Raw genomic sequence first — 22,103 nt, forward strand, 5'->3', positions numbered from 1 at the left:
TAAGAATTTTTTGCAGCTGCCAGCCTGCCAGCGAACATCCCTCAACTCCTAATTGAGTATCGAAGCATTACCGAACAAAATCAGTTCAATGTAAGGATCGTCGCCTTCCATGCCTTTTCTTTTCCATGGAATTGGCCGTAGAGAATAGGGGGAAGAAGCGGTGCTAAAGGAGGAAAGGCGGTAAAGATCTGTGCGCATTCCGCTTGAGCGCTGTTGCTGTGTCTCACGGTCTGCATAAAGCACACAGCCTCTGCGTCTGTTATGTGGCCATGTTTACCAAGTCCAGTCGCGACAATCACTATACCATTATCAGCTGTGGATAGATCGATCGCATCAGAAGAAACGTCCCCCCTGCATTATTGCGGCCACAACGACGGCGGAAAAAGAAAAACGCGGCATACACCCATAATCTAGCACGTTGCCGATATCAAAAAAAGAGCGCCGAAATCATCTATAAAAGGCACCCTAGCGATGCATTTATGTTGGAGTGGGCGTCTAGTCCACGCATTTTATTGGTTGTTGATGTCATACATTAAATAGGTAGCCTATAGTTCGGGTCTCCATGCAGCCCATTCACTCAGGATTTCGTCCGTCACATAGTCATAGCGCCAGATGAATGAGTCCTCTCCTGCACAAACCACAGTTCTAAAAAAGTTCGCGAAAGTTATATGTTGATAAGTATCCTACTGGTTATCTGCATAATGAATAAACTGTGAAGATATTGGATGTACCTGCAATCCCTCGAGAAAATGCATGTGCGAATCGCCTTTGTTGATCGGCGGTGTTTCAGTTCTGTCACTGTACGTCCAGTGTCAATGTTATAAACATAAACGGAACCATTGCTTGTGCCGACGCAGAAAAAAAGCTCATCCAAGCTATAGCATACAAAAATAATTAATGAGAAGCCGATCTTGGACAAATAGAAAGCGAATCTCCATATAATCGAGAGTTATCCGATCACTTTTTCATGTACCTGACATCGAATCTGCATTGATTGCTAGCAGTGTTCTTAATATTGAATGTCCGGATTCGCTGCAGTGTCTCTGGATCCCAATGTTCAACCTTTCCATTGACAGATTTTGATAAAGCCTTGCCCTTAGCAAAGCGAATACAGTCTAGCCCCGGTTCAAAGCAGTGGCAGGCATAGCTTATTAGTCTCCATAGTTTGTCGTCGACGATGAGAATTCAGATTGATTTCTTCCATGCGCATACCTATCCTTGTAGAGTGAAGATCCGACTGAAGCACTCGACTATTATCCAATGGTACAACAATAGGTTCTTCCGGCTCAGACTCAAAGGCAGGCACAGTCCACTCGCGAATTTCCCCGTTGTAGCCTCCTGTTACAAACGTGTTGCCCTCTGTACCAGGATTAAAGCACTATAAAACAAAGCAAAGACATCAGTCCGATTAAACTACAAAGTATACGGAGACTTCAGCTTTGGCGCCAGTAAATTCTTTCATATTTATAACTCACCACGACCGACGCTTTATATTCAAATATGACTAGGCATATCCCTGTGAGGGTGTTCCACATGCGCACAGTTCCATCTTTTGATGCCGACAGCAAGTATTCGTCTTTGGCAGGATGAGCCTGAATATCCGTGACCGTATCTAACCAACGAGATAGATATTAGGCTATTGGGTCAGTCGGAGCCCACTTCATCTTCGTCCGGCTACAGTTGAGTCATGTTCCTTGTTTCTTTACGATTGTGTCCTGATAGCCGCATTAGTTCCTTGGATCGAGCCAGGCTCAGTACATGAATAATTTTGTCCGTCCCTGCTGTTACAAGAATAGCATCTTGAGGCTGGTGTATCCAGCAGCATGTCAGCATTTCCTGGGAGACCAAAAAATGAGAGTGTATAAGTACGACCGGCAGTGAGAACTAAGATGACATAAGGATCTTCAAAACTTGTACTAATCCTTACAGGAAGCTCCTCGTCACCCTCCTCGCCAATAGGGTCTAACAAAAAGTGCGACATAATGTCCAAATGGTCTCCACAATGCTCATTGTCATAGATATTGGCCTACAGTAACAGGTAAGGCAGACGTAAGGGTCACTCGGGGCGCTTTGCTTGCATGATATTCAGCCAGCAAATCCGCTAAATAAAGGTATACCTGTGGTCCTCCGGTTGTTCCCAGGACATTGCTATTATCCATAGGATCTCTTTTGACAGCTCCTCGCTTCTCATACACCTTAACATGATCCAGTCCGAAAGGCGTCTTGTTGTGCTTCTGGTTTAGACAGAACGCTAGCTGGTTGATTTCACTTGAATGGTTTTCCTTGACAATACGACGAAGTCTCAAGTTTTTGAAAATCCATTCCAGTTGCTCACTCTGACTAGCACATTCGCTAGCTTCGGCAGGCGGTGCTTTGGTTGCTGAAGGTGTTGCAATAGATTCGTGGTCGCCGGACTCATTTAAAGATGTCGGTGACTTTGGTTTTTTTGAAGGTCCTGGCGAAGCAGAAGAGTCTGGTGTGAAATAGTCCTCCTCCGAGGAAGCGACTCCGTCGTCGTCCCGTTCGCGCTTTGAAGGAGATGGCGCTGTGGACATGCTGTTGTTGATTTGTTGTTGGATGAGCTGACTACAAAGAAAAAGAACAACGCGCGACAACAAATAGATTTAGCGGTCCGATTGAGAAACGTACATCAGACTCACACAGCGTACTATGAAGCAGAGTTTATTTTGAGTCAACTATTGCTTTTCGCTGACGGATTCGTGTTGCGATTGCTTCCTATCTTCCTGATCCTCTTGGTCGTGTTCCTCGTCGTCGCTTGATCGAGTGTCGCCCTTCCTCTTGCTCATCTTGTTGTTTGCTGCCCTCTGTTTCCGCCTCTGCCGCTTCACTCTGTTCTTGTCTGTCTTTTCCTCATCCGCTGTCCGTTTCGCTCGAATCTTTTCCTCATATTCGCGTTGCTCACGTTCCTATGGATAAACAAAGGATAAGGCATAGGTTAAGGCATAGAAAGATCACAATAAATACACCCTATGGTGCCATCGCCAACGAGAGCGCGAAGAACTCTTGTATAAGAAGATATAGTTAATGCTATATTATTGGTGATTGTTAGGTACCTCTTTTGACTCCAGTTCCATGTTCCTCAGTCGCGCATATTCTCGCCTACGTCCTGCTCTATAGACATGGAACTCTCCACTTCCTGCTCCTGCACTCGATCCTTGAACATTCTTGACATAATCCTTGGGTTCCCTCGTAGTTCGTTTTTGATTGGGCCGTTCTGGGATATGGATGGGCTTGTCGATCTTCTCCAGCAGCCTGTCCAATTGTTTCTTTTGTAATTCCAGAGGCGTGAAATGATGTTTCTTGGGTCCTGCAGCAGATCCGGCGCCTTCATCATCTAAATCTCTGTTTTTCGTGGCAGACATGGCGAAGAGTTGTGGGTTATGCGTTCGGATCGAGTGTGGTACATATCGAGCTCGGGTAGCCCTTAATAGAGCGTGATTTAAAAGAAGAGGTTGCCTGTAGGATTCGAACCTTGCCTCTTTTCTTGGTTCTTCCGATGTAGAAGCATGAAGTTATACGTTCCATAGCAATATCTAATGCAGGCCTCTTTTTCTTGGTTCGAATATCTACGATGGTTTGATTGTTCGTATATTGGTTTCTACCGGTTTATTGAGGCGATCCTTTTACAATTATCCCAACAACAAATATCAGCATGGAAGGGCAACACAACCAAGCTAACCAGACTGATAGCCATCTTCCCTCGCCCAGCGAGTCCCCTGAATCCCAAATCTCCAGCAAAAGTATGATCACGTGCGTATATCCACTGTGTGTGTGGGTCGCGTTTTGAGTTTTGTCTCGCAGGTGCCCGAAGGGATACGGCAAGAGACCAGGAGTGGAAGGAAAAGAAAAAAAAAAAAAAGAGAAAGAACAGAATCGAAAACGTGCCTCTGGCCCGAAGAATGCCGTCAACGAGCAGTAGGAGGGATTGCTTTGATTGGACTTTTCCGACTGTGGAGTTCAGTAAGGACGAAGCATGCAGGAGAAAAAAAAGATGGAGCCTTTTTTTTTTTTGCATCCATGTATGATTTTATTAACTTGCTCTCTATCTTTTCTCCCCCGTCTGCAACCTCATTTTTCTTTCATTTTCTCCATTCAGCTTTTGCCATTCACCATTCATTCATCACCATTCCCTCTTTGAGGTGACCGACAGCACAGACGAAACATGTTTCCGCGAAGCGAGCGTTTTGTGGAGAAGGTGTGTACCACTCAACTGTATTTTCATGGACACAAGTAATTACTCAGGATGCGGCATCTAATAGTATTCTGTGATACACTCAATTCACCCTCTATTCGCTGGCATTGAACCCCAGATTGAAATCACTCCTGGGCCTAACCATTACGATGTCAGGGCTGGCGACGATGATCCTTACAAGCGATTTGGATTCTTGGGCAAGACCAAGCGCTTCAACGAAAACACAAAAGGCTCTGGGACTGGAGGAACAGGGTCAGGAGGACCAGGAGGACTCTATGAACGCAACTCGCTTTCAACATCATTGCCCTCGCTTGTTATTGATGATGGCACACAGTCTCCGGACACCGCCTCTGTACACTCGAACGGGTCCACGACACCAGATCATACAAAGAGGCCTACCAATCCTCGGTCCAAGAGTAGCGACAAACTGGGACTCGCATTTGCCGCCAACACGAGCAAAGTTGAGGAGAGGCTCAAGCGAGAGGTTAGTAAATCAAATGTCCGTGTATTCTGCCGATGGTCAAATGTATGCTGAGTTCAGCAGGTCATTGGTGTCCTGTATTTAGCATCTTCCAGCGGCAGAGATGCGTTGTCCATGAAACCAAACAGTTATTCCTTATATGGTTGACGCAAAATTCTTACGCGATGGTTTTTCTCAAATAAACCAGCTGGCAGACCTGACGGAGAAATTCGAAAAGTACCGTATCGCACGACAGAAGGAGCTGGACGTGATGAGCGAGAAGCAGAAGAAGGCCGAGATCATGTATCAAACCGTCGTCAAGGACAAGAACGCGGTTCAAACCCAATTAGCTAGCAAAGAATCTGAAATCGGTACGTTGCTTGTCTTTAACACTAATTCATTTTTTTTCGTGGCATTTGGCGGGAACAAGGGAATTCTATATTTATGAAGCACGCTCAACTGCTCTTGCGAGGCATGTCTAATGTCGCACAAACAACCCAACTAATCCTCCTTCGGCCTTTTTTTTTGAAACCACAAAACATGCGTGCATAGCTGAACTCGGCGTACGGCACAATATGCTGAAGGCTACTGTAAGTGCTAATGCTCTGTGGGACGGCAGTGCACCACATCTGCCGCAAAATTAAAGTTGATTTAAGGTTAATGAGCAGCTTGCTGAAAATAATCTATGCTCACAACCCCTATGCCTACGGCTCCCCCCTACTTTGCTCTCTATATCGGCACATATAGCTCGAAAAATCAGAAAAGGCTGCTACCGTAGTGAATGAGAAAATCGGCAAGACCAACCAGCTGCAGAAGCGGATTGACGAGCTAGAAAAACTCCTCATCAGAACCAAGGCGTCTCTGGAGGAACAGGAATCAATTTCGAGTGAAGCCCTGCAGAAGCTTGATCTGGAGCGCCAGCAACTACAGCAGCAGTTAATCAACCAAAAAGAATTAGTCGAGCAGGACGCCCTACAAGCAAGTGAGCGACAACGACTTATCGATGGACGACACGCAGAAGAACTCAAAGTGGCGAGAGAGAATTCGAATGGATGGATGATTAAATTTGAAGACCTTGAGCGGCTGCTCAGGGACCTAGAGCAAAAGCTAGAGACTGAGAGGAGGACAGTCGAGGAGCTAAGAGCAGCTTTGAAGCGCGAGCGAGAAGAGCTACAGGGCCAAATCGATTCCGCCAACGTCCGTATTCGAAAAATGGAGCAGGAAAAGATGGATATAGAAATCGCATCAAAAGCGGCCGTAAACCACTTACAGGAGGAAAAGGCTAACCTTGATCAGGCGCTGCTGACAACTCGCCAGGAACTAGAGGAGTTGACAGAGAGGTACGAGACGAACGAGAGAATGTTAGAAGAGCAGCGCGCACGGCACTTGGACACTGTCGAGATCATGACCCAGCGATACGAAGAACAGCAGGCAGAGTTCGCAAAGGAGCGTCAGGAGCATTCAAGGGCACGACAGGATCTGGAGGAGTCAATGGCACACCTGATCTCCGAGCTCAGTCGCAACCGCGAGGCATTATTCAAGATGCAACAGGAGAAGGCGAGCTTGCAGGACAAGTACGACCAAAGTCAATCAGAACTCCAACAGATATCGAGTGCCAAGGCGATCCTAGACCAAAAACATGAGCAGCTGAAGTTGTCGTTTGAGCAGGAGCAGGAGCGGTGGGCTGAGAAATACAACACTCTTTTAGCAGAATCAGAAAGCCAGAAACAGGAGTCTGATGTCGCCATGGCAGAGCTGAAGGAGAGGCTTGACAAGAGGAATGAGGAGTTATCACGGGTGATGAAGAGTGTTGTAGTCATTCAGGCCGAACTGGAAGCAGTCGAATCCCAGCGTGAGGAGGTCACAACCCAAAGAATTGAGGAAGAGAGGAAGGCAATCAAGATGATGGAGAGACTCACAGAGTTAGAGCAGAAAAATATCGCAGCGACGCAGCAGATGTCAGCAATAGGAAAGGATAAGGAAGCTTTGGAGACTGAACGCGATCAACTGAAGCACGCAGTCGCGGCCAAGGAGAAGTCTATCGGTTCACTTGAATCCGAGATCAAGGTGATTGCAAGCGACTCCAAAGAGCAGAGTTTCCAGGATCAAAAGCGGATAAAGGAGTTGGAGAACATGCATCTGATAGCTGCAAAAGAGGTGGAGCTGTTTCGTGCAAAGGAGAAGGAATGGGTGTCCGAGAAAGCCAGGTCTATTCAGGATGCCGCGAGTCAGAAGGAGCAGATCGAGATCCTTCAGTGCACACTGGCCAAGACAACTATCGAGAAGCAGGTCGAATCCAAGGCAAGCGCTGGCCGCATCAAGGAACTCGAGGACCGATGTCGTGCAATGGAGAGTGCATTCAAGCTGATGTTTGACAAGTCAGGATCAACACAGGAGATCAAACAGAACCAATCGAAAGAGACCTGGGAGCAGTACTCTGCCGCAGTGCTTGATGTCCTCTCTTACCACACTAACGAGTGCTCCATCAGCAAGACCGAACATGCTGCTCTTCTGGAGGAGAAGTCGTCGCTCGAACAGACATCAGCTACATTAAGAGCCGCTCTTCAGGAACAGGAAGCCACGTTCAAGGAAGCCCTGGACAAACACGCGGGTCTACTTGCCAAGATTGCTGAACTCGAGGATCAGATTCGCCAGCTGAACGTCCAGGTCGAGTTATTAGAAGCTGAGAGCATTGGCAAAGTGGCCATCATCAAGGCTCTTCAGGACGAATACGATTATCAGGAAAAAATCATTCGGGATCTCTCCAAAAATGAAGATTTGGCAAAGGAAGTCGCCCAACTCGAGGATGAACTCCGGAGAATGACAGACCACACACGTGAAACAGACGAGTGGATCAAACAAGTTCAGGAAGACAACAACAAGTACAGAGAAGCGTATGTAAAGGCTGATGTGGCGCGTGAAGAGACATTGCTCGACATGGCAAAGCTGCATGACGAGCTTGCAGAGGCTGAGCAAGCGCGCCTTCAGGTCGAGAACCAGCTCCAGGCCGAGGTCAGTGCTTTGATTAAGAAGAGCAGCCTATCTAGCGATGAGCTCTCGCGGCTTTCGAAGATGAGCACCAACTCTACACAGAACATGAATTTGAAACAGAAGGTATAGAGTCGTCATTGTTTCTTACGTTTCGTTAGACCTCCGACATTAGTGGTAGGCTGGATTCTAACACGAACGCGTTGCTGGCCACCTACAAAATGTCATTATTAGATCAAACAGATCGTGCAGCTGAAGGAAGAGATCCTTGCCCTCAAGAAGAAAAACATAACTCTTTCTAATACCCGGGACTCACTGCGGCTCAAGTGTCTAAAAATGGAGCGGGAGCTCGAGGCATATAAGGCAGCCAATATCACGACAGTGTCATTAGGAGGTTCGTTACAAGGTGGATACCAACAATCCAATCAGGGCTCCATATCTGGGGCCTCGTCTGTGATCTCGTCGTCCTCAACGGTGCTGGGCGCGTCTGACCAAGCGCCGAATGGGAAGTTGCAGCTTCAGGGACTCGTCCCTGAGACGTCGTCTGCCGCACGCTCCCGCTCGAACTCACCTGGATCGACAAAGTCCTCGCGAGAAGCGAATCAGCGGCCGATTCGATCCCGAGCAGCACGCAGTTACATGGCGGGCCATCTAACAGCGAACTGAATTGTAGAATAGAGTATATATAGAGAGTCTTGTAACAATAGCATCCTGGCAAAAGCAGTGAAAAATAAAGCGAGTATACAACAAATGATTGGATACGTAGTCGATCCGGCGTCTTGTATGCCTTTGTGCAGATGCGATCAAGATAAGTGTGATACACTAAGATTTGATTATCTTGTCACTACCCGACATTTGCATAAAAACCAATCATTGCTGGTTCTTTCTTTCTCTCTCTTCTTTCTTCTGTCTATTCTACTCCGCACCCTCGTCCCTTCTCTAATTCTCCACTCTACTTCACAGAAGTCTTGCACGCTTGTCACCTCAGCATGGCCTCTTTCCTTCGTCGTGGGTTTGCCACAGCTGCCCAATCCAACAAAGTCACCATCGGTTTGATCCCAGCAGACGGTATCGGCCGCGAGGTCATCCCTGTAAGTCGAGTACACATGGATACCCTCAATGACCGGGGTCCCCGCTTCACGTCGTGCTTAATAGTTTGTCACAAAGGGCTAAAATCTAATCGCTCTGTTAATATTGTTAATATAGGCTGCCCGTCAAGTCCTCGAGTCCTTGCCTAAGTCTGGGTCCAGCCCTCGCTTTGAGTTTATTCATTTGGATGCAGGATTTGAGCACTTTCAAAAGCATGGAGTAGCTCTTCCCGAGGAAACTCTTGCTCGTCTCCGCGGTGAATGCCAAGGAGCACTCTTTGGTGCTGTCAGGTAATAAGAAAAACAAACAGATACGGAAAGGAGGCCCAACTCATCTCTTCCTTGGTTGACTGCATGAACCTTCTCTGGCTGGGTTATATTCGGCGCATTGGCCAAAGAATAGAGATCCAGATCGAAAGTGATACGATGGATATCGAGGAAAAGCAGTCCTTCGTGACAAGAGATAAAACTTCACTTTCTAACCGTCTCTATTTTGAAATCTTCATAGTTCGCCTTCTCACAAGGTTGCTGGATATTCATCACCCATTGTCGCCCTCAGAAAGCACTTGGATCTCTATGCGAACGTTCGCCCCGTCGCCTCGGTTGCTGGAGCAGACCAGAAGCAATTAGACATGCTGATCATCCGTGAAAACACCGAGTGCTTGGTAAGGATACTAGTTTCTTTGATGTTCTCTTTTCTTTTATACTGCCTGTCGTTGCCTTGCGTCTTCTTTTAGCTCAAGGCTGCTAACCGCTGCGATCTCTTCACGGCACATGATCGTTTCACGCCTACAGTATATCAAGCAGGAGAGAATCGAGACGGATGCCAATGGCCAAAAGGTTGCATATGCCGATCGCAAGATCTCAGAATACGCCTCCAGGAGAGCTGGCCAAATGGCTTTCAACATGGCCTTAATGCGCGACAAACTTCGTTCAAATGTCCCAGCCTCAGAAAGACTCTGGCAGGGCAAGCCCAAGGTCACGATCGTCCACAAGTCCAATGTCCTGAGCGTGACGGACGGACTCTGGCGCGAGACAGTTCGTTCCGTCAAGGAGAACAACCCTGAGTTCGCAGGCGTTGATATGGATGAGCAGCTAGTCGACTCGATGGTCTACCGCATGTTCCGCGAGCCCGAGGCTTTTGATGTTGTTGTTGCTCCTAACCTTTATGGTGACATTATCTCGGATGGTGCAGCTGCATTGGTGGGGTCCCTTGGCTTGGTTCCCTCGGCCAATGTAGGCGACCATTTCGTTGTTGGTGAGCCAGTCCACGGATCTGCACCGGACATTGCGGGACAGCAAAAGGCGAATCCTGTTGCTGCCATCAGGAGTGCGGGTCTGTTGCTGGAGCACATGGGATATGCCGCAGATGCTGCACGAATTTATCAGGCTGTCGACGGCGTCCTTCGCGAGGGACGGATCAAGACACCCGATCTCGGGGGCAAGAGCACCACGCAGGAGGTTACTGACGCCATCTGCAAGCGCCTTTAATCGTCTCCTCGACAACGAATACCTCATTTCTTATAGACCTTAGAGCGATACATTGAATATAATGTTTGTATCATACTTGTATTCTGTAAACGATAAAAAAATCCGTTCATTCGTAAGCCACGCCTCGAGGGTCTTTTGATCAACAGAAGCTTCTGCCATTCCAACATACTCATTCAGCATCCCGCAACGCACCACCATGGACGAACACGCTCCAATCGTATACGACCTAACTCAGTACAAGGAGGAGACCAAGCATTGGGGCACGGATCCTTCCGCATATCTGCTGCGCTACTACACTAAATATTACTTCTTGGCAACAAGTAAGGAAATGACTATCTGATCTGCACATAACGTTCTATATCATCCATTGCGTCGTCAAAAGGATGTCGGAGATGTGCCATTTTAAGGCATGGCCTGCCAGCAGAGAGGAAAGAGAGCATCGTGAATAGATAAGCACCAAAACCAACAAAGTGCTGTCTTTACTCCTCTTTCTCGAATTAGGCGGCAAAGAGCTGAAGCACCTCATCACCAGCAATATCATCGACTTTGAGACAGGACTCCAAGTCCTTCGCGGCGACCAGTTCGTCTATCAATCTCCCAACAAACTCTGTATAACTGGTCTGGCGCCCACACATCCACTCATCGCCGAAAGGAGCCGTTATCAGGTCTTGAGCATTCGTTTTGATCCAAAAATTCTGACCTGTCTCCCACAGCCAACCTCCGTCCCGGCTAACTCGAAAAAGCAGCCACCTCCGCCTTGCCATTCCGAGACCGTAATCTGCAAGATTGAGGCGCGAGATCTGTTGGCATTGGTTCAACAGAGCCAGGGGGACGCATTTGCTAAGGCAGAATCAAACTCAGGGTCGGTGCCAGCATCAGCGGCAGCAGCGCTAAATGTATTAGAGGGACCAGTGACCGGATCGGCAGGCATTGAAGCGTCTAAAACGTCGTCGACATTAGAACTAGAAACAATGACACCGGAGAGCCAAGGACAGACTACGAAACCAAAAGAGTCAGTTGATTCGTCGAGGGTGCTGTTCGTGGTCCGGGGAGCTATCAGTGGACATGTCATTGAGCTGAACGAAAGATTGCTTCGGCGCGATGCTCCTGAAATCACAGATCCGGTCGTCATCCAAACCATATTAGACAAGGTATGCATTTTTTTTTTTTTTTTTTTTGCTGTTGTTCATAGTTTCGTTGATCACATGCGAGCGGAAGCACTGATAACGCGTCTTTATTCTTCCATCACCCAGGCTTCGACGCATGGGTTCATCGCGGTAATAAGACCCAAAGTTGACAAATCTGAGATTGCGCTAAAGGATCTGTGCACGATGGAGGATTACGACCGACTTAGACAGCACGGTGATATAAAAGTACAATGAGGCCTTTTTTAAATGTAAATTCTTTATGAGAAGACTGTGGCGGAATATCTCTATCATCGCATCGCACAGCGACACATTCCTTGTAATAATATGTACATAAGTGTGAATCCGTAATGAGCTATGGTACATGGCATGAAAACGTAATAGCAAGATGACCCCGCTCTTTCCTGGCGTTGTTAAGCGAAGCGGCATTCTTGTTAAGCTATTCGGCGATTTTAAAGCAACGCGCAGACTTGATTAGTCGCGAAACCAGAGAAAACGTAACTATCACGATGAGCGGACGCTCTTGATTCCCGTTTCAAACACTTCTAGCCATTGCGAAAGTTCGTTGACGGTCAACTGCAGTTCCTCTAGTAAGTCGTCGTTCCTGCGCAAGGCTTCCATCTGTAGTGATCGTGGTTCTGGAGTGACCATAAGCATATGCATCGGGACAGCCTGCAGTTGCTGTTGATTATGATGGTGATGCTGCTGCTGCTGCTGCTGTTGCTGTTGTGGCATTGGAGAGTGATGGGGATGAACGTTACTATGGTGCTGAGAATAGTGCTGGTGAGGGTGATGATGAAGACTGTGAGGGCCCAGGTGTTGACTGACGTTCTGTTGATCGTTGCTTGCCACGAGAGTGGGGGCGACGGAGATATTACTCGCATTACTGTTGATGTTGCCATTGCTGAGATGGCTACTGCCTTGATTGTATGAGGGATTGGTGATATTCACCACGGGCTTTGCATTGGTGAAAGGAGCCATGGTAGAGGAACTGTTGTACGGCGATGAAACGTTGGTCGAACTGGTGTTACTGGTGTTGGTAATCAGCGGTTGAGTTGAAGGTGATGAGATGTTCGTGGGCACAGACGATGACAAGGAGGAAGAACTGTTAACGGAATATGAAGCGCCCGATGTCAGCTGCTGGTTTCCATGCGTTAATCCGTTGCTAGTTCCTCCATTTGCCTGCCCAGCAGCCATGGCTCCGGATATACTGCCAAAGGACGATGATAGTGAGGAGGACGATGGCATAGAGTGCAGTGCAGGACGCAGAGGGCTCGAAGACAGAGTCGACACATTCATGGACGATGGCGCAATGAAGCGAGTGGTTGAAGGCGATGGAGGTAGTAAGAGAGGATTCGGTGCATAGTCATCCACAGAGCTCTAGATGAATGTATGAATGTATGAATGTATACAAGCATAGGGTATGAAAAGAACAGTCGTCAGTAAGCCAATAGATCATGATCTTATCTCGGCCCCCGGGATAGTGTCAATTTGACCGGTCCACGAACCTTTTTCGGAGGAATCATGATGACCGAGAGTCCACCGTTCAGATTTGTCATGCTGATACTACGTCGACGCGGCGAGCTGGCGCGTCTGTACCGGTGGATATCTGCCGAGTTTGACTCGTGTGCATAAGAGTACTGTTGTTGATAATACGCTGGATGCTGATGGAAATGGGCCTGTGGCAAAGTTGGCTGCTGTGCCTGTTGTGCGGAGAAAGAGCCCAGTACATGTGGTGGACGACTCGACTGAAAGCTACTTTTCGAGATTCCCTCCTGCTCCTCATTCCGTCTCAACATGCTGGCAGAGCGTATTCTTCTTGCAAAGTTTTCGCTCGAGCCAACTGTCCGTAAACCAGGTCGTGCCATCACAACCCCAGGGCCTGATCCAGATCCCGCTGTTGTGAAGCCTCCAGTGGCTGCAGCAGGGGTTGATACAGACGCGGATGATACAGAAGACGTGGACGAAGAAGATAATGAGATAGCATGATTGGTTAGAGCTGGGTTGCTCAGTTGACCGAATGTCGGATCGCTGTTGATATTCGAACCGGGTGAGAGCCCATCCTTGTCGCTCGAGGTAATACTACCGCGATGTTGATCATGGGCAGCCGAGAATGCGCTATCGGGCAAGGCGTTAATCATTCTCAGGTGGGCGGGAGAATGACCGAAAGGCGGTAATTTTTCTTCACTAATGTTGATGGGTTGCATGCTCAATGCAGCAATACCGGATGAGATTCCTGCAATCGATCCCGTATAGGACATGCCGGACGCCGAGCTGGCGCTTTCACTACTGTGTGCACTGCCCATCCCAGATCCAGATTCCAAGCCATGGAAAGTCGAGCTCCGTACCGCCGCTGCACTGGGTGGCCGCATCGGCAAGCTGGGACGTAGATGGGAGTAACGCTCCGTCTGCGAGAAGTCCAGACTGGCCTTGCGGTGGGGAATCGCTGGGGGTAAATTGCTCCGCGAGTCATTGAGGACGCGGTTCTGTTGTTGCTGTTGTTGCGATTGCTGCTGCGATAGTCCCACCATTGATGACGGTATCGTGGGCGATGGCCGTCTCTGCCCTGTGAGTCGAGCTAGATCTTTCGAAGAGCCCAGCGAAGTGTTTGCAACTGCGATTGAACCGCTTGTTGAATTTGAGGCCGAAGCCACGACAGCGGTTGGCGGAATGGCGGGCGAAGCTGGTGTGGAGCTAGGCCGTGCATTCTGTTGTTGAGTAAGCAGATGACTAGGAATAATGATCTCGTGGCTGAAACTGCCCTTGTTGGCGGGAGGCAAAGATGTGGAGCCATCCGAGTCGGATGTTCCCTGCTTTATGTGCATACTCGACAAAATAGACGATTGTGGAGGCGGCGGCACCGCTCTAGGTGAGCTCAATGGCGAGCTGCTGACTGCTCCACGGTTGAGTACATGGTGGTTGTGAAACGGATAGTCCGGTCCAGGAGCAGAGCCCATCAAGACGGGTGCCGAAGGTCTTCTGTCGAACCTGAAGGGCTTTGCCACGTTGAAGCCGAAGGGTAGCCGTGCGGACTCAACCGGTCGGATCCCTGGCGTAGGCTGATGCTGGTGCTGTTGATTTAGTCCCGATAACTGGGTTTGGTCCAGCATCGCGTTGGCATCCGGGTTGGGAACAGGTGACCGAGAGGCAAGCCTGGCATTGGTGATCTCCTCCAGATTAGGGATAGTGAGGGTCATGGGCGATGAGACCAGATGGGGCCCCTGTGAGGAGAGCATGGGGTACGATGCGGACACGTCCTCTTCGCTTGCGCTCTTGTGATTCATGAAAAGCCGGAGCAGCGGATGAGATTCGTGAGAGATGACCGTTGGCTGCGACTTGGGTGGTGTCTGTTCTTTTGAGCTTCGTGATTTGTACGAAGATTTGGCCTTCACCGTTGGGGAGGATCCCTGAGTAGATGGAGGTATGGAGGTCATATTCTCCCATCTTTGTTGAGTGTGTTCTGGCTGTCTCCCGCCCCGTCCTTGCATGACAACTCCGCTGTCCTGTGTTGAGAGGGTTGGGCTCTTTATCCCATTCGAATGCTCGCCTTTAGAATCCAGAGACGGCCGGCTGATACTGGACGCTCTCGATGGTGTTATCGTCGGAACTGTTTTTGCAGTCTATTCAAAAAAGGGAGCGTGTTAGCACAAACGCAACATGAGTGATTAATACATTGATAGCCGTCCCCATGAACACTTACATCAAATCTCCATGCGTCTGGATCCATCTCCATGTCAAAGCTCTCTAGCTCATGGTCAATGTCAATATCACTAGGAATATATGATATAACAGATGTGTTAGAAAATAGGCGGACTCATCAACATGGTGCCCTAGACCCATCCCCTAAAACGACTTACCTGTTGGTCTCTTCTTTATGGAGTGCCGAATCCAGTTTATGCTGCTTGAACTTGGCGACCAGATCTTTCAGTAATGAGATTGAATTCTTGCTGTTACTCTTGATCCACTTTGTCTTCAATAAATCCTCTGCTGAGGGCCGCTAAATTTTGTCGATGAGTATAAATGCAGTGTAAGCCTTACTGGCACTATTACAGTTATCCATGGGAAATGCTCCGAGTGCATACCTCATTGGGTTCTTCGTGAAGGCAGAGAGCGACAAACTCCTTCATGGCTGGGGACCAGTCGCCCTCTAACTGAGCAGGTCTTGACTTTGGAATTAATGACACGGCTCGCATAGGGTCCTGATCTGCGAACGGTGGATTCCCCGTGGCAATCTCATATATCGTAATTCCTAAGGACCAGATGTCAGCCTGGACAAGATAAACAGATAAGCACGCTGACGAAAATAGGCAGATCTGAAATACACTTAGGCCATTCCAGTTACCTTATAGTCATAAGTCTGGCCTTCCCTGATCACCTCTGGTGCCATCCAGTACGGTGTGCCAACAAACGAGTTGCGCTTCAATGAGTTCATCGTTACTTGACCCGCCACGCCAAAGTCGCATAGTTGTACCCGCCCCTCGTCCGTTAAGAGAATGTTGGCGGCTATTCGATCGATATGCATAATGCCATGTAGTTGGAAATATGAAGACGAGCAAGGGCAAACATGCAGGCAATCCAACGGGTGTGCAAAACAAAAGAAAAAGAAAAGAAAAGACAAAGTCGATCGGTGGTCAGTAATGTGCTTCGAACTATTCTGTAGTCTCGGCGTAAGGCCCTGGCAATCGAAGATATATGCGAGCAGGCGAAAATAGCATACCTTTAATGTCTCTGTGGATAATGCCATGCTTATGAAGATATCCCAGTGCTTGGAGAACCTCCCTCGCAATGACTGCTATGCATTTTTCGTCTATCCTCGTCAAGGCTTGTAGCTACAGGGAACAGGAGATAGTGAAATCATTAGACGCCCTGGACGCCCTGAATAACCGCATTGTCACAGACGCGAGTCTATGTCCAAAGAGGGACCAAGGAGCTTTGAAGGGGTGTTTGTTGATGGGATGGTCACTGTTCACTGTGTAACTGTATCATCCCCGACCGTATTCTCGGCCAAACGGACATCTGCTCTTAGGCCCCTAATGAATTTCCTCTTACCAGAGATCGTATGCTTCCTCCCGCGGCATAGTCCATGACGATCCAGAGTTTTGTCCCATTCAAAAAGCTGCCATGGTATCGCGTAATGTTCTGTGAGTCGCAATTCTTGAGCTGCGATAAGGTCGCGATCTCTCGCTGGATATCTGAAACGTCTTCTTCCTCAGTGTCGAGATTGAGAACCTTGATAGCGACCACTTGTTGTGTTGCATTCTCAATCCTAAATGCCACGAATAAATATAACACAGCATACACAGCCCAGGCCCGTAAAGATAGTGGTCAATGAGGGCTCTAGCAGTGATAGCATAGTATCTGCAAAGAAAGCATTACTGAGGCAGAGATGCAAAATAGTGGTAGCGATTGTGGTAATGGTTTCAGCTGTCGCATGGAACTTGCCACGCAATTTAATGATGCATGCGGCAGACATTAATGCAGAAGAGACGATGGACGAGTTGGTAGCTGAGGGCTTACCCTTTGTAGACGGCCCCATAAGCGCCGCGTCCTACAAGCTCCTGTCTTGTGAAGAGTTGGCTGGCAAAGATGGTATCCCCCGTCGCGATTCGTCTGCTCGACATTGCCTAGCCAAAGAGAGCGCTGAATGTGTATGTAAGGATGGTAGCGGCTCTGGAATAGCTGGATTTCATATAATTAAATAAAAAAAACAACAAAACAAAACAAAAAAAAAAAATTGTGGTTCAAAGTCGAGAGGGTAAAATGTAGAGTCCAGAAGCAAGGCTGGAAGGATGGATGGAGAAGAGGGGAGAGTGGAGTGATGAACGAGCTAAACCAGAGAGGAGAACTCGAACCAAATCATGTGACTATAGTCCTGTAGGAGAATGCATCTCCCCAATTTGGGGGATCTGGACAATGCAGCCTGTGGCACGCCTGCGCGCCTGGGGGGATCTGGCGTCAATAAAAAAAGAACTGGAGATAGAGGCAATGTCCGTAGACATGGCCCTGGTTCGGAACATAGATGCAAAGAACCTTGGCCTCTACTTATCTATTATTCATCGCGCTAGCTATTTCCTTTCTCATCTTATTTTAGGCTTAAGGTCGCCAGCACGAAGAGCGAGACGAATGGCATTAGCGAGGAGACTGGCCAGAGCAGCACGAACTACACGAGCAGGAACAAGGCCAAGGATCGTCCCACTGTTGCAGGTACTGCTATGCATACAGGCTACCGGCGAGGAGGCGCTGGTATGCTGCGTTGATGAATTCTGAACGTCAATACCTTGTTGCAGATGCTGCCAGAAAGCCCAGACTCAGAGCCGTTCGGTCATCAGTTCTGGCCTGACTTGTAGTGGTCTTCGGCTATTAGTGTATGACACAGCACACATGCTGAACGCCAAGACCCCAAGACGGCCTCCAGCGCAATCAAAACCACATCGCTGGCTAGAACATAGCTAGCGCAACCCTCAAAAGGATAAAGGGGTTTAAGTGGCCTGAAGCGCTGAACTGGCAATTTGTCAAGATGCAAGAAGCGCCCACTGGAACGGCGCATATCAATATATCTTGTAAGTCATCCCTTGTCTTTTATTCTATCCACCTTGAGATCTACGTACAAAGCGCATGCTTGTGCAGCAGTTCATTCTTTGCCTTGTAGGTCCAAAGATGCATGTAAGGAACAACAATATTCTGTCATCAGAGATCCATCGAGATACAATAAGTACGAATAGGCAACGAGTGTGTTATTTTTGACTATCAAGCTACACTTCGGTCGCCATTGGATCTGTCCGGTTCGTTATAGGCTGGTGTGGCAAGTTTGGCAGGGCTGCTGAGGTAGCCTCCGTAAGAGGGTGTCCCATTCTCTTGATATTCGCTTCCTGGTTTCGACCCAGGCATCATCTAGAGTTACCAGAGATCACAAGTAATTTGTAAGAATGCAGATAGTGTGTGTTATAGTGCCCTGACTTGTCCAGTATGCAGTACAATTGTGGTTCCATACTTTGTCCAAAGATCGTCTGTTCGGGAACTGTGTGTACTGGTCCAGAATCTCATTCGCAGCATCTATATGGGTCCCAATAGGAAGAAATAAGAATGCGGTTGCTCCTCAAAGTACAAGTGTTCTAGGAATGATACGATCATACCTTGGATGTCCTGAACATCTGGTTCAAACAGTTCCCGCCAGATGTCTCCGAGGGCTTCATTCAGGTTCTCATCCAGATATTTGGCCGCAATATGTAGTGCTGCAAGGGCAATGATCTTGGGAGGATATAGCAGACACAATGTTGTCCTCAAACTATTGCAAAACATAGAGTAATCATGCTGCGTTAGCGAAACACATGAATCTAGTTGCATAGAGTAATGCTTTCATACCATATCTCACGTTTTCAATTTGCCCACCTGTCATTTATGAAAGCCCAGGCCACTTGCTTCAGCTTCCTTGAGCCTAATATCGACATAAAGCAGATTTGAGGAAAGTAATTTATCAGCACAGAAGCTGCTTCCAAGTTTCAGCTATTATGTCCTTAGAGCGTTCAGTCCAGAACGTACGGTGAATATCCTTCGTATAATGATTGGTTAATAGAGTTAGCATGAAATGGTATGGATGTTCCACACTGAGCTCGAAGCAGAGGGCCTCCAGCAGCACCTCCTCTGTATAAATGATTGTATCCTTCCAGACGCGGAATTCCTATATTGTTGAAGTAGTGTTAGGCGGGGTGGACCAAATGAAGAGACAAAGATCATTGTTTCGTATGTGCACCTTGCCTTTGATGAATCGTCAATCTGTATCTCCCTTTTTGCAGCCTTTTGTGCGCATGCAATGATCACGTCTTTGAACTTGCGCGTCGATTCTTCCGTTTTGCTGGCGAGATAGATGCAGGTTGCACCAATGTCCTGCTGAAAATAAAGCGGCGATAGAAGAGAAAAGAAAAGCAAGGAGAGATCCCCGGTTGGCGATACCTATTAGTCGTCATGGTCTAATCTTGGCGACCGTCCATGAATGCCTCTTTCAAAGCGGAAAGGGGAAGGTAGCACTTGCATAGAACTTGTAGTCTTTGAGAGAGTGTCGCATATAGAAACGGTGGAAAAAGAGCGCCGCGGTTGCCATCGTGATTTGTGGTCTAGAGTTGTTTTTCGCGTGTGTATGACCAGTTTGAAATGCGTTTAGCGTGTGCATGTGCGTTGGATCAGTCCACAGGTCGTTTGCAAACAATGCCATGAAGTGGTTGTCGTCAAGAGCACTGATGCAGCGTGCCAACGTAGCAAATCAGCCAGCACTCACAGCTTCAGATGCATTCCCACTTGGAAAATGAATGTGATGCCCTTGCTACGACTCTCCTTCTCAAGTTGATAAGTCGTTCCAGCCATCAACGACGGCGTCCTGTACAGATCCTCCTTCTTAAACAGCCATTGGTTCTCGGGTGCGCTGCTGCTGGTCATCCTGCATATATGTGTTGTAATCGTTGTTGTTGGGATAGTGGTCGTGCTGGATGCAAAGTTCTTTGTTCCGTTGCCGTATGCAGAGGTGGAGCCCTAGATATGCCCGCAATGGGACAGTGTTCGAGGCGAGAGAGAGAAGGCTGTGTGGGTGTTTGTCGCTGGTTGCCAGGCAGCAAAAAAACGAAGGCTTCTTCGCTCTCAGCTCGGATTGCTTGACGGGACACTCCCAAAGTAAATATAATAAGATTTGGGTACTGAAATATATTATTGGACAAGTTTAATAGTCCTCGCTTAAAAAAAAAAAACTTGGTCATCACCCAGGTTGCGGACCAAATTCTTTATTCTACACCAAGAGCTGTTCTCCGTTCTCTTTCACATCTGCATATTCCGCGCTTGACACGCGTTCCACCTCGAGCGCTGACTTGTCCTGAAAGCACGTATTCACGCACCTTTTCCCCCATGTCCTGACATTCTTGACAGCAGTACATCCCGCTCTCACCTTCGGCCCCAGCGGGCGAGCAGGGTATGCATGCGATTATAAGACGATGGCATCCAAATCCATCGCATTTAACATATCGTGCGCAGGATATATCGCATCCCTGGCAATACGAGATCAACCGCTCTCCTTCGTTAGATGAGGTTCCAGCTGTCGATGCATCGTCCAGGCCCAATGACTGCCTAGCGTCGAAGACGTAATTTTTCCCGAGCCAGAGCGAGTCATTCGTAGAGCCCTCCTGCTTGATCCATTCCAGATAATTGTGAATGCCTCCCTCCAACATCAATACTTTGGCAGGCGGCGCATCACCAGAAGACTCCAACGATTGACGTAAATAGCTAGTGGCCTTCTCACTGACATAGAAATTCATAAAAGAAGGAATAAATTAGCCTAGATGCTTGTCGTGCAAATACGAATATGCGGCCTCGATGATCGATTAGACGCATACAGCGCTTACCAACGGATCCCTCCTGTGCAGTACGACAGGATTGTTTTACCGGTGAATTGATTCTTATTGCGGTCGACATAGTCTCGAAATGATGAAAACTTTCGAATTGGGGGCGTTATGGCTCCAGGAAACTGCCCAATGGAAGACTCATAATAGTTACGTACATCCAGAACGACCACATTTTCCTTGCCCTCCAGCTCCTTCAGCTTCTGGTGAAATACACTGGGTGAGAGTTTGCCTCGCTTGTATTCTGGATCATTGTAAACGCTGACTTCCGGCGCTCCAAGAGGACAGATTTCCTCGACAACTTTGATGGAAATCGTCCCGCCAAAAACGTGCCGACAGCCTGGTGTTGGCTTAAAGAAGTCGTACCTTCTTTTCTCAAGAATAGCTCTTTCTTCCTTTGTTTCGGGATTGGCTGAGCGAGAGAGACCGAGTGGTTTGAATTCTGTGAGATCTGTGAGATGGTCAATGTAGGCGGTAATAGATGATGAGCATCCTGAAAGGGTGGCATTGATGCCTTCGCCTGCAATCTTGACTTTCCCACAGAGGTCGAGATCGACAGACCACGTCTTGTGCAGCCTGGCAAGGGCAAGTGGGTCGTTGATGGGTTGATATGCGTAGAATAGAATGACGTTTCCCAGCGATGGATCACAGCTGCAATTAAGGCTGATAGGATCGCTTCCATACTTTTTCGCACGCCTTGATATGAAAGTTGAGTCGCTGTTGTCCTTGTGCGAATCTGCCTTGAGCTGTATAGTCGATAATTCTTCCTGTGTCCGGCGCTCGAGTAAGTCCTTGTGATAAGAGGCGATATGTCTATATATGTCAGACGGGAGAGTAAAGATCAAGTCGCAACACGCCCACGAGCTGTCTCCGGACCGCCTCTCAAAAAGCATGGTATCCTGGACTCGATTCCTGATTTTCCTGGCACTCATGATGTTGATGATGGTTGGCAAGTTGAACAGAGCGTTTACTTCCTGCTAGGCACGAAATGCTGTATTGTAAGCAAGCCAAGCCACTGCTAACCCACAAAAGGTCCTTGGGTTTGCTTCTCCTGAAGTACGCCTCGGCACTGAACCCTTGTCTTACTTCAGACACCGCGTACGAATCTCTATTCCTTCCAAAAAGTATATTTGAACCTCATTCTGCCATCACTTCATTCCGCCCCGATTGTTTCCACCGATTATTAGTTCAGCAAAGTGCCAGTTCTGTATTTGTCCCACCCGTAGACGGGCACGTCGTGTGCGATATCTCACAGACTCTTACCGCTGTATGTTGCCAATTGACTTTGCCCAATCTAATAAGATAAATGAAATAAAAGGCGTTTTTTATATGACAATG

At 48.0% G+C, this 22,103-nt stretch overlaps 9 protein-coding genes across 9 annotated transcripts; 3 read left to right on the top strand and 6 right to left on the bottom strand.

Moving 5' to 3' along the window:
* Window positions 1–481: 481 nt before the first annotated feature.
* BC939DRAFT_421447 (WD40-repeat-containing domain protein) lies at window positions 482–2,631 on the bottom strand. The gene is made up of 8 exons (XM_051553091.1): window positions 2,118–2,631; window positions 1,928–2,026; window positions 1,707–1,836; window positions 1,476–1,612; window positions 1,213–1,378; window positions 974–1,115; window positions 732–875; window positions 482–645 (listed from the first exon to the last, which is right to left on the bottom strand). Exons 1-8 carry the CDS (start codon window positions 2,553–2,555, stop codon window positions 546–548), a joined length of 1,356 nt encoding a protein of 451 aa, XP_051414565.1. The 5' UTR covers window positions 2,556–2,631; the 3' UTR covers window positions 482–545.
* Window positions 2,632–2,696: 65 nt separating this feature from the next.
* Window positions 2,697–3,383, bottom strand: BC939DRAFT_483495 (uncharacterized protein; the record flags this gene model as incomplete). The annotated part of the gene is made up of 2 exons (XM_051559182.1): window positions 2,697–2,927; window positions 3,075–3,383. The coding sequence occupies 2 exons, from the start codon at window positions 3,381–3,383 to the stop codon at window positions 2,697–2,699; spliced, it is 540 nt and encodes a 179-aa protein (XP_051414566.1).
* Window positions 3,384–8,650: 5,267 nt separating this feature from the next.
* Window positions 8,651–10,240, top strand: BC939DRAFT_394630 (uncharacterized protein; the record flags this gene model as incomplete). Its single annotated transcript, XM_051552170.1, has 4 exons — window positions 8,651–8,752; window positions 8,868–9,040; window positions 9,258–9,414; window positions 9,545–10,240. The coding sequence occupies 4 exons, from the start codon at window positions 8,651–8,653 to the stop codon at window positions 10,238–10,240; spliced, it is 1,128 nt and encodes a 375-aa protein (XP_051414567.1).
* Window positions 10,241–10,291: 51 nt separating this feature from the next.
* BC939DRAFT_444169 (uncharacterized protein) lies at window positions 10,292–11,646 on the top strand. The gene is made up of 3 exons (XM_051554629.1): window positions 10,292–10,560; window positions 10,742–11,391; window positions 11,494–11,646. Exons 1-3 carry the CDS (start codon window positions 10,437–10,439, stop codon window positions 11,620–11,622), a joined length of 903 nt encoding a protein of 300 aa, XP_051414568.1. The 5' UTR covers window positions 10,292–10,436; the 3' UTR covers window positions 11,623–11,646.
* Window positions 11,647–12,781: 1,135 nt separating this feature from the next.
* On the bottom strand, window positions 12,782–15,005 carry BC939DRAFT_76210 (uncharacterized protein). The gene has a single exon (XM_051561885.1). The coding sequence runs from the start codon at window positions 14,871–14,873 to the stop codon at window positions 12,849–12,851; it is 2,025 nt and encodes a 674-aa protein (XP_051414569.1). The 5' UTR covers window positions 14,874–15,005; the 3' UTR covers window positions 12,782–12,848.
* Window positions 15,006–15,238: 233 nt separating this feature from the next.
* BC939DRAFT_394528 (Pkinase-domain-containing protein) lies at window positions 15,239–17,006 on the bottom strand (the record flags this gene model as incomplete). Its single annotated transcript, XM_051552162.1, has 6 exons — window positions 15,239–15,382; window positions 15,468–15,653; window positions 15,728–15,888; window positions 16,103–16,214; window positions 16,435–16,651; window positions 16,903–17,006. 6 exons carry the CDS (start codon window positions 17,004–17,006, stop codon window positions 15,239–15,241), a joined length of 924 nt encoding a protein of 307 aa, XP_051414570.1.
* A 943-nt stretch (window positions 17,007–17,949) lies between these two features.
* On the bottom strand, window positions 17,950–19,980 carry BC939DRAFT_421454 (cyclin-like protein). The gene is made up of 8 exons (XM_051553092.1): window positions 19,658–19,980; window positions 19,415–19,496; window positions 19,141–19,269; window positions 18,925–19,063; window positions 18,775–18,820; window positions 18,519–18,670; window positions 18,377–18,438; window positions 17,950–18,276 (listed from the first exon to the last, which is right to left on the bottom strand). Exons 1-8 carry the CDS (start codon window positions 19,813–19,815, stop codon window positions 18,133–18,135), a joined length of 912 nt encoding a protein of 303 aa, XP_051414571.1. The 5' UTR covers window positions 19,816–19,980; the 3' UTR covers window positions 17,950–18,132.
* Window positions 19,981–20,153: 173 nt separating this feature from the next.
* On the bottom strand, window positions 20,154–21,697 carry BC939DRAFT_394601 (uncharacterized protein; the record flags this gene model as incomplete). The annotated part of the gene is made up of 2 exons (XM_051552169.1): window positions 20,154–20,664; window positions 20,769–21,697. The coding sequence occupies 2 exons, from the start codon at window positions 21,695–21,697 to the stop codon at window positions 20,154–20,156; spliced, it is 1,440 nt and encodes a 479-aa protein (XP_051414572.1).
* A 20-nt stretch (window positions 21,698–21,717) lies between these two features.
* Window positions 21,718–22,098, top strand: BC939DRAFT_444179 (uncharacterized protein). The gene has a single exon (XM_051554630.1). It carries the CDS (start codon window positions 21,754–21,756, stop codon window positions 22,069–22,071), a length of 318 nt encoding a protein of 105 aa, XP_051414573.1. The 5' UTR covers window positions 21,718–21,753; the 3' UTR covers window positions 22,072–22,098.
* Window positions 22,099–22,103: the final 5 nt, after the last annotated feature.

The sequence above is a fragment of the Gamsiella multidivaricata genome, assembly GCF_025024155.1.
Source record: "Gamsiella multidivaricata strain RSA 2152 chromosome Unknown BC939scaffold_16, whole genome shotgun sequence".
NCBI lineage: Eukaryota > Fungi > Mortierellomycota > Mortierellomycetes > Mortierellales > Mortierellaceae > Gamsiella > Gamsiella multidivaricata.

Bases quoted from the DNA above. Each gene is read 5' to 3' on its own strand.
- BC939DRAFT_421447 (XM_051553091.1), bottom strand. From the start codon at position 2,555: ATGTCCACAGCGCCATCTCCTTCAAAGCGCGAACGGGACGACGACGGA. The intron at 2,027-2,117 runs GTATACCTTTAT...CTGTTACTGTAG, and splicing joins GAACAACCGGAGGACCACAG to GCCAATATCTATGACAATGA. The intron at 1,613-1,706 runs GTAAAGAAACAA...CTCGTTGGTTAG, and splicing joins GCGGCTATCAGGACACAATC to ATACGGTCACGGATATTCAG.
- BC939DRAFT_444169 (XM_051554629.1), top strand. From the start codon at position 10,437: ATGGACGAACACGCTCCAATCGTATACGACCTAACTCAGTACAAGGAG. The intron at 10,561-10,741 runs GTAAGGAAATGA...TTCTCGAATTAG, and splicing joins ATATTACTTCTTGGCAACAA to GCGGCAAAGAGCTGAAGCAC. The intron at 11,392-11,493 runs GTATGCATTTTT...TCCATCACCCAG, and splicing joins TCCAAACCATATTAGACAAG to GCTTCGACGCATGGGTTCAT.
- BC939DRAFT_76210 (XM_051561885.1), bottom strand. From the start codon at position 14,873: ATGCAAGGACGGGGCGGGAGACAGCCAGAACACACTCAACAAAGATGG.
- BC939DRAFT_421454 (XM_051553092.1), bottom strand. From the start codon at position 19,815: ATGACCAGCAGCAGCGCACCCGAGAACCAATGGCTGTTTAAGAAGGAG. The intron at 19,270-19,414 runs GCAAGTGCTACC...TATTTTCAGCAG, and splicing joins TCAAAGACTACAAGTTCTAT to GACATTGGTGCAACCTGCAT. The intron at 18,671-18,774 runs GTGGGCAAATTG...GTTTTGCAATAG, and splicing joins TGGGCTTTCATAAATGACAG to TTTGAGGACAACATTGTGTC.
- BC939DRAFT_444179 (XM_051554630.1), top strand. From the start codon at position 21,754: ATGCTGTATTGTAAGCAAGCCAAGCCACTGCTAACCCACAAAAGGTCC.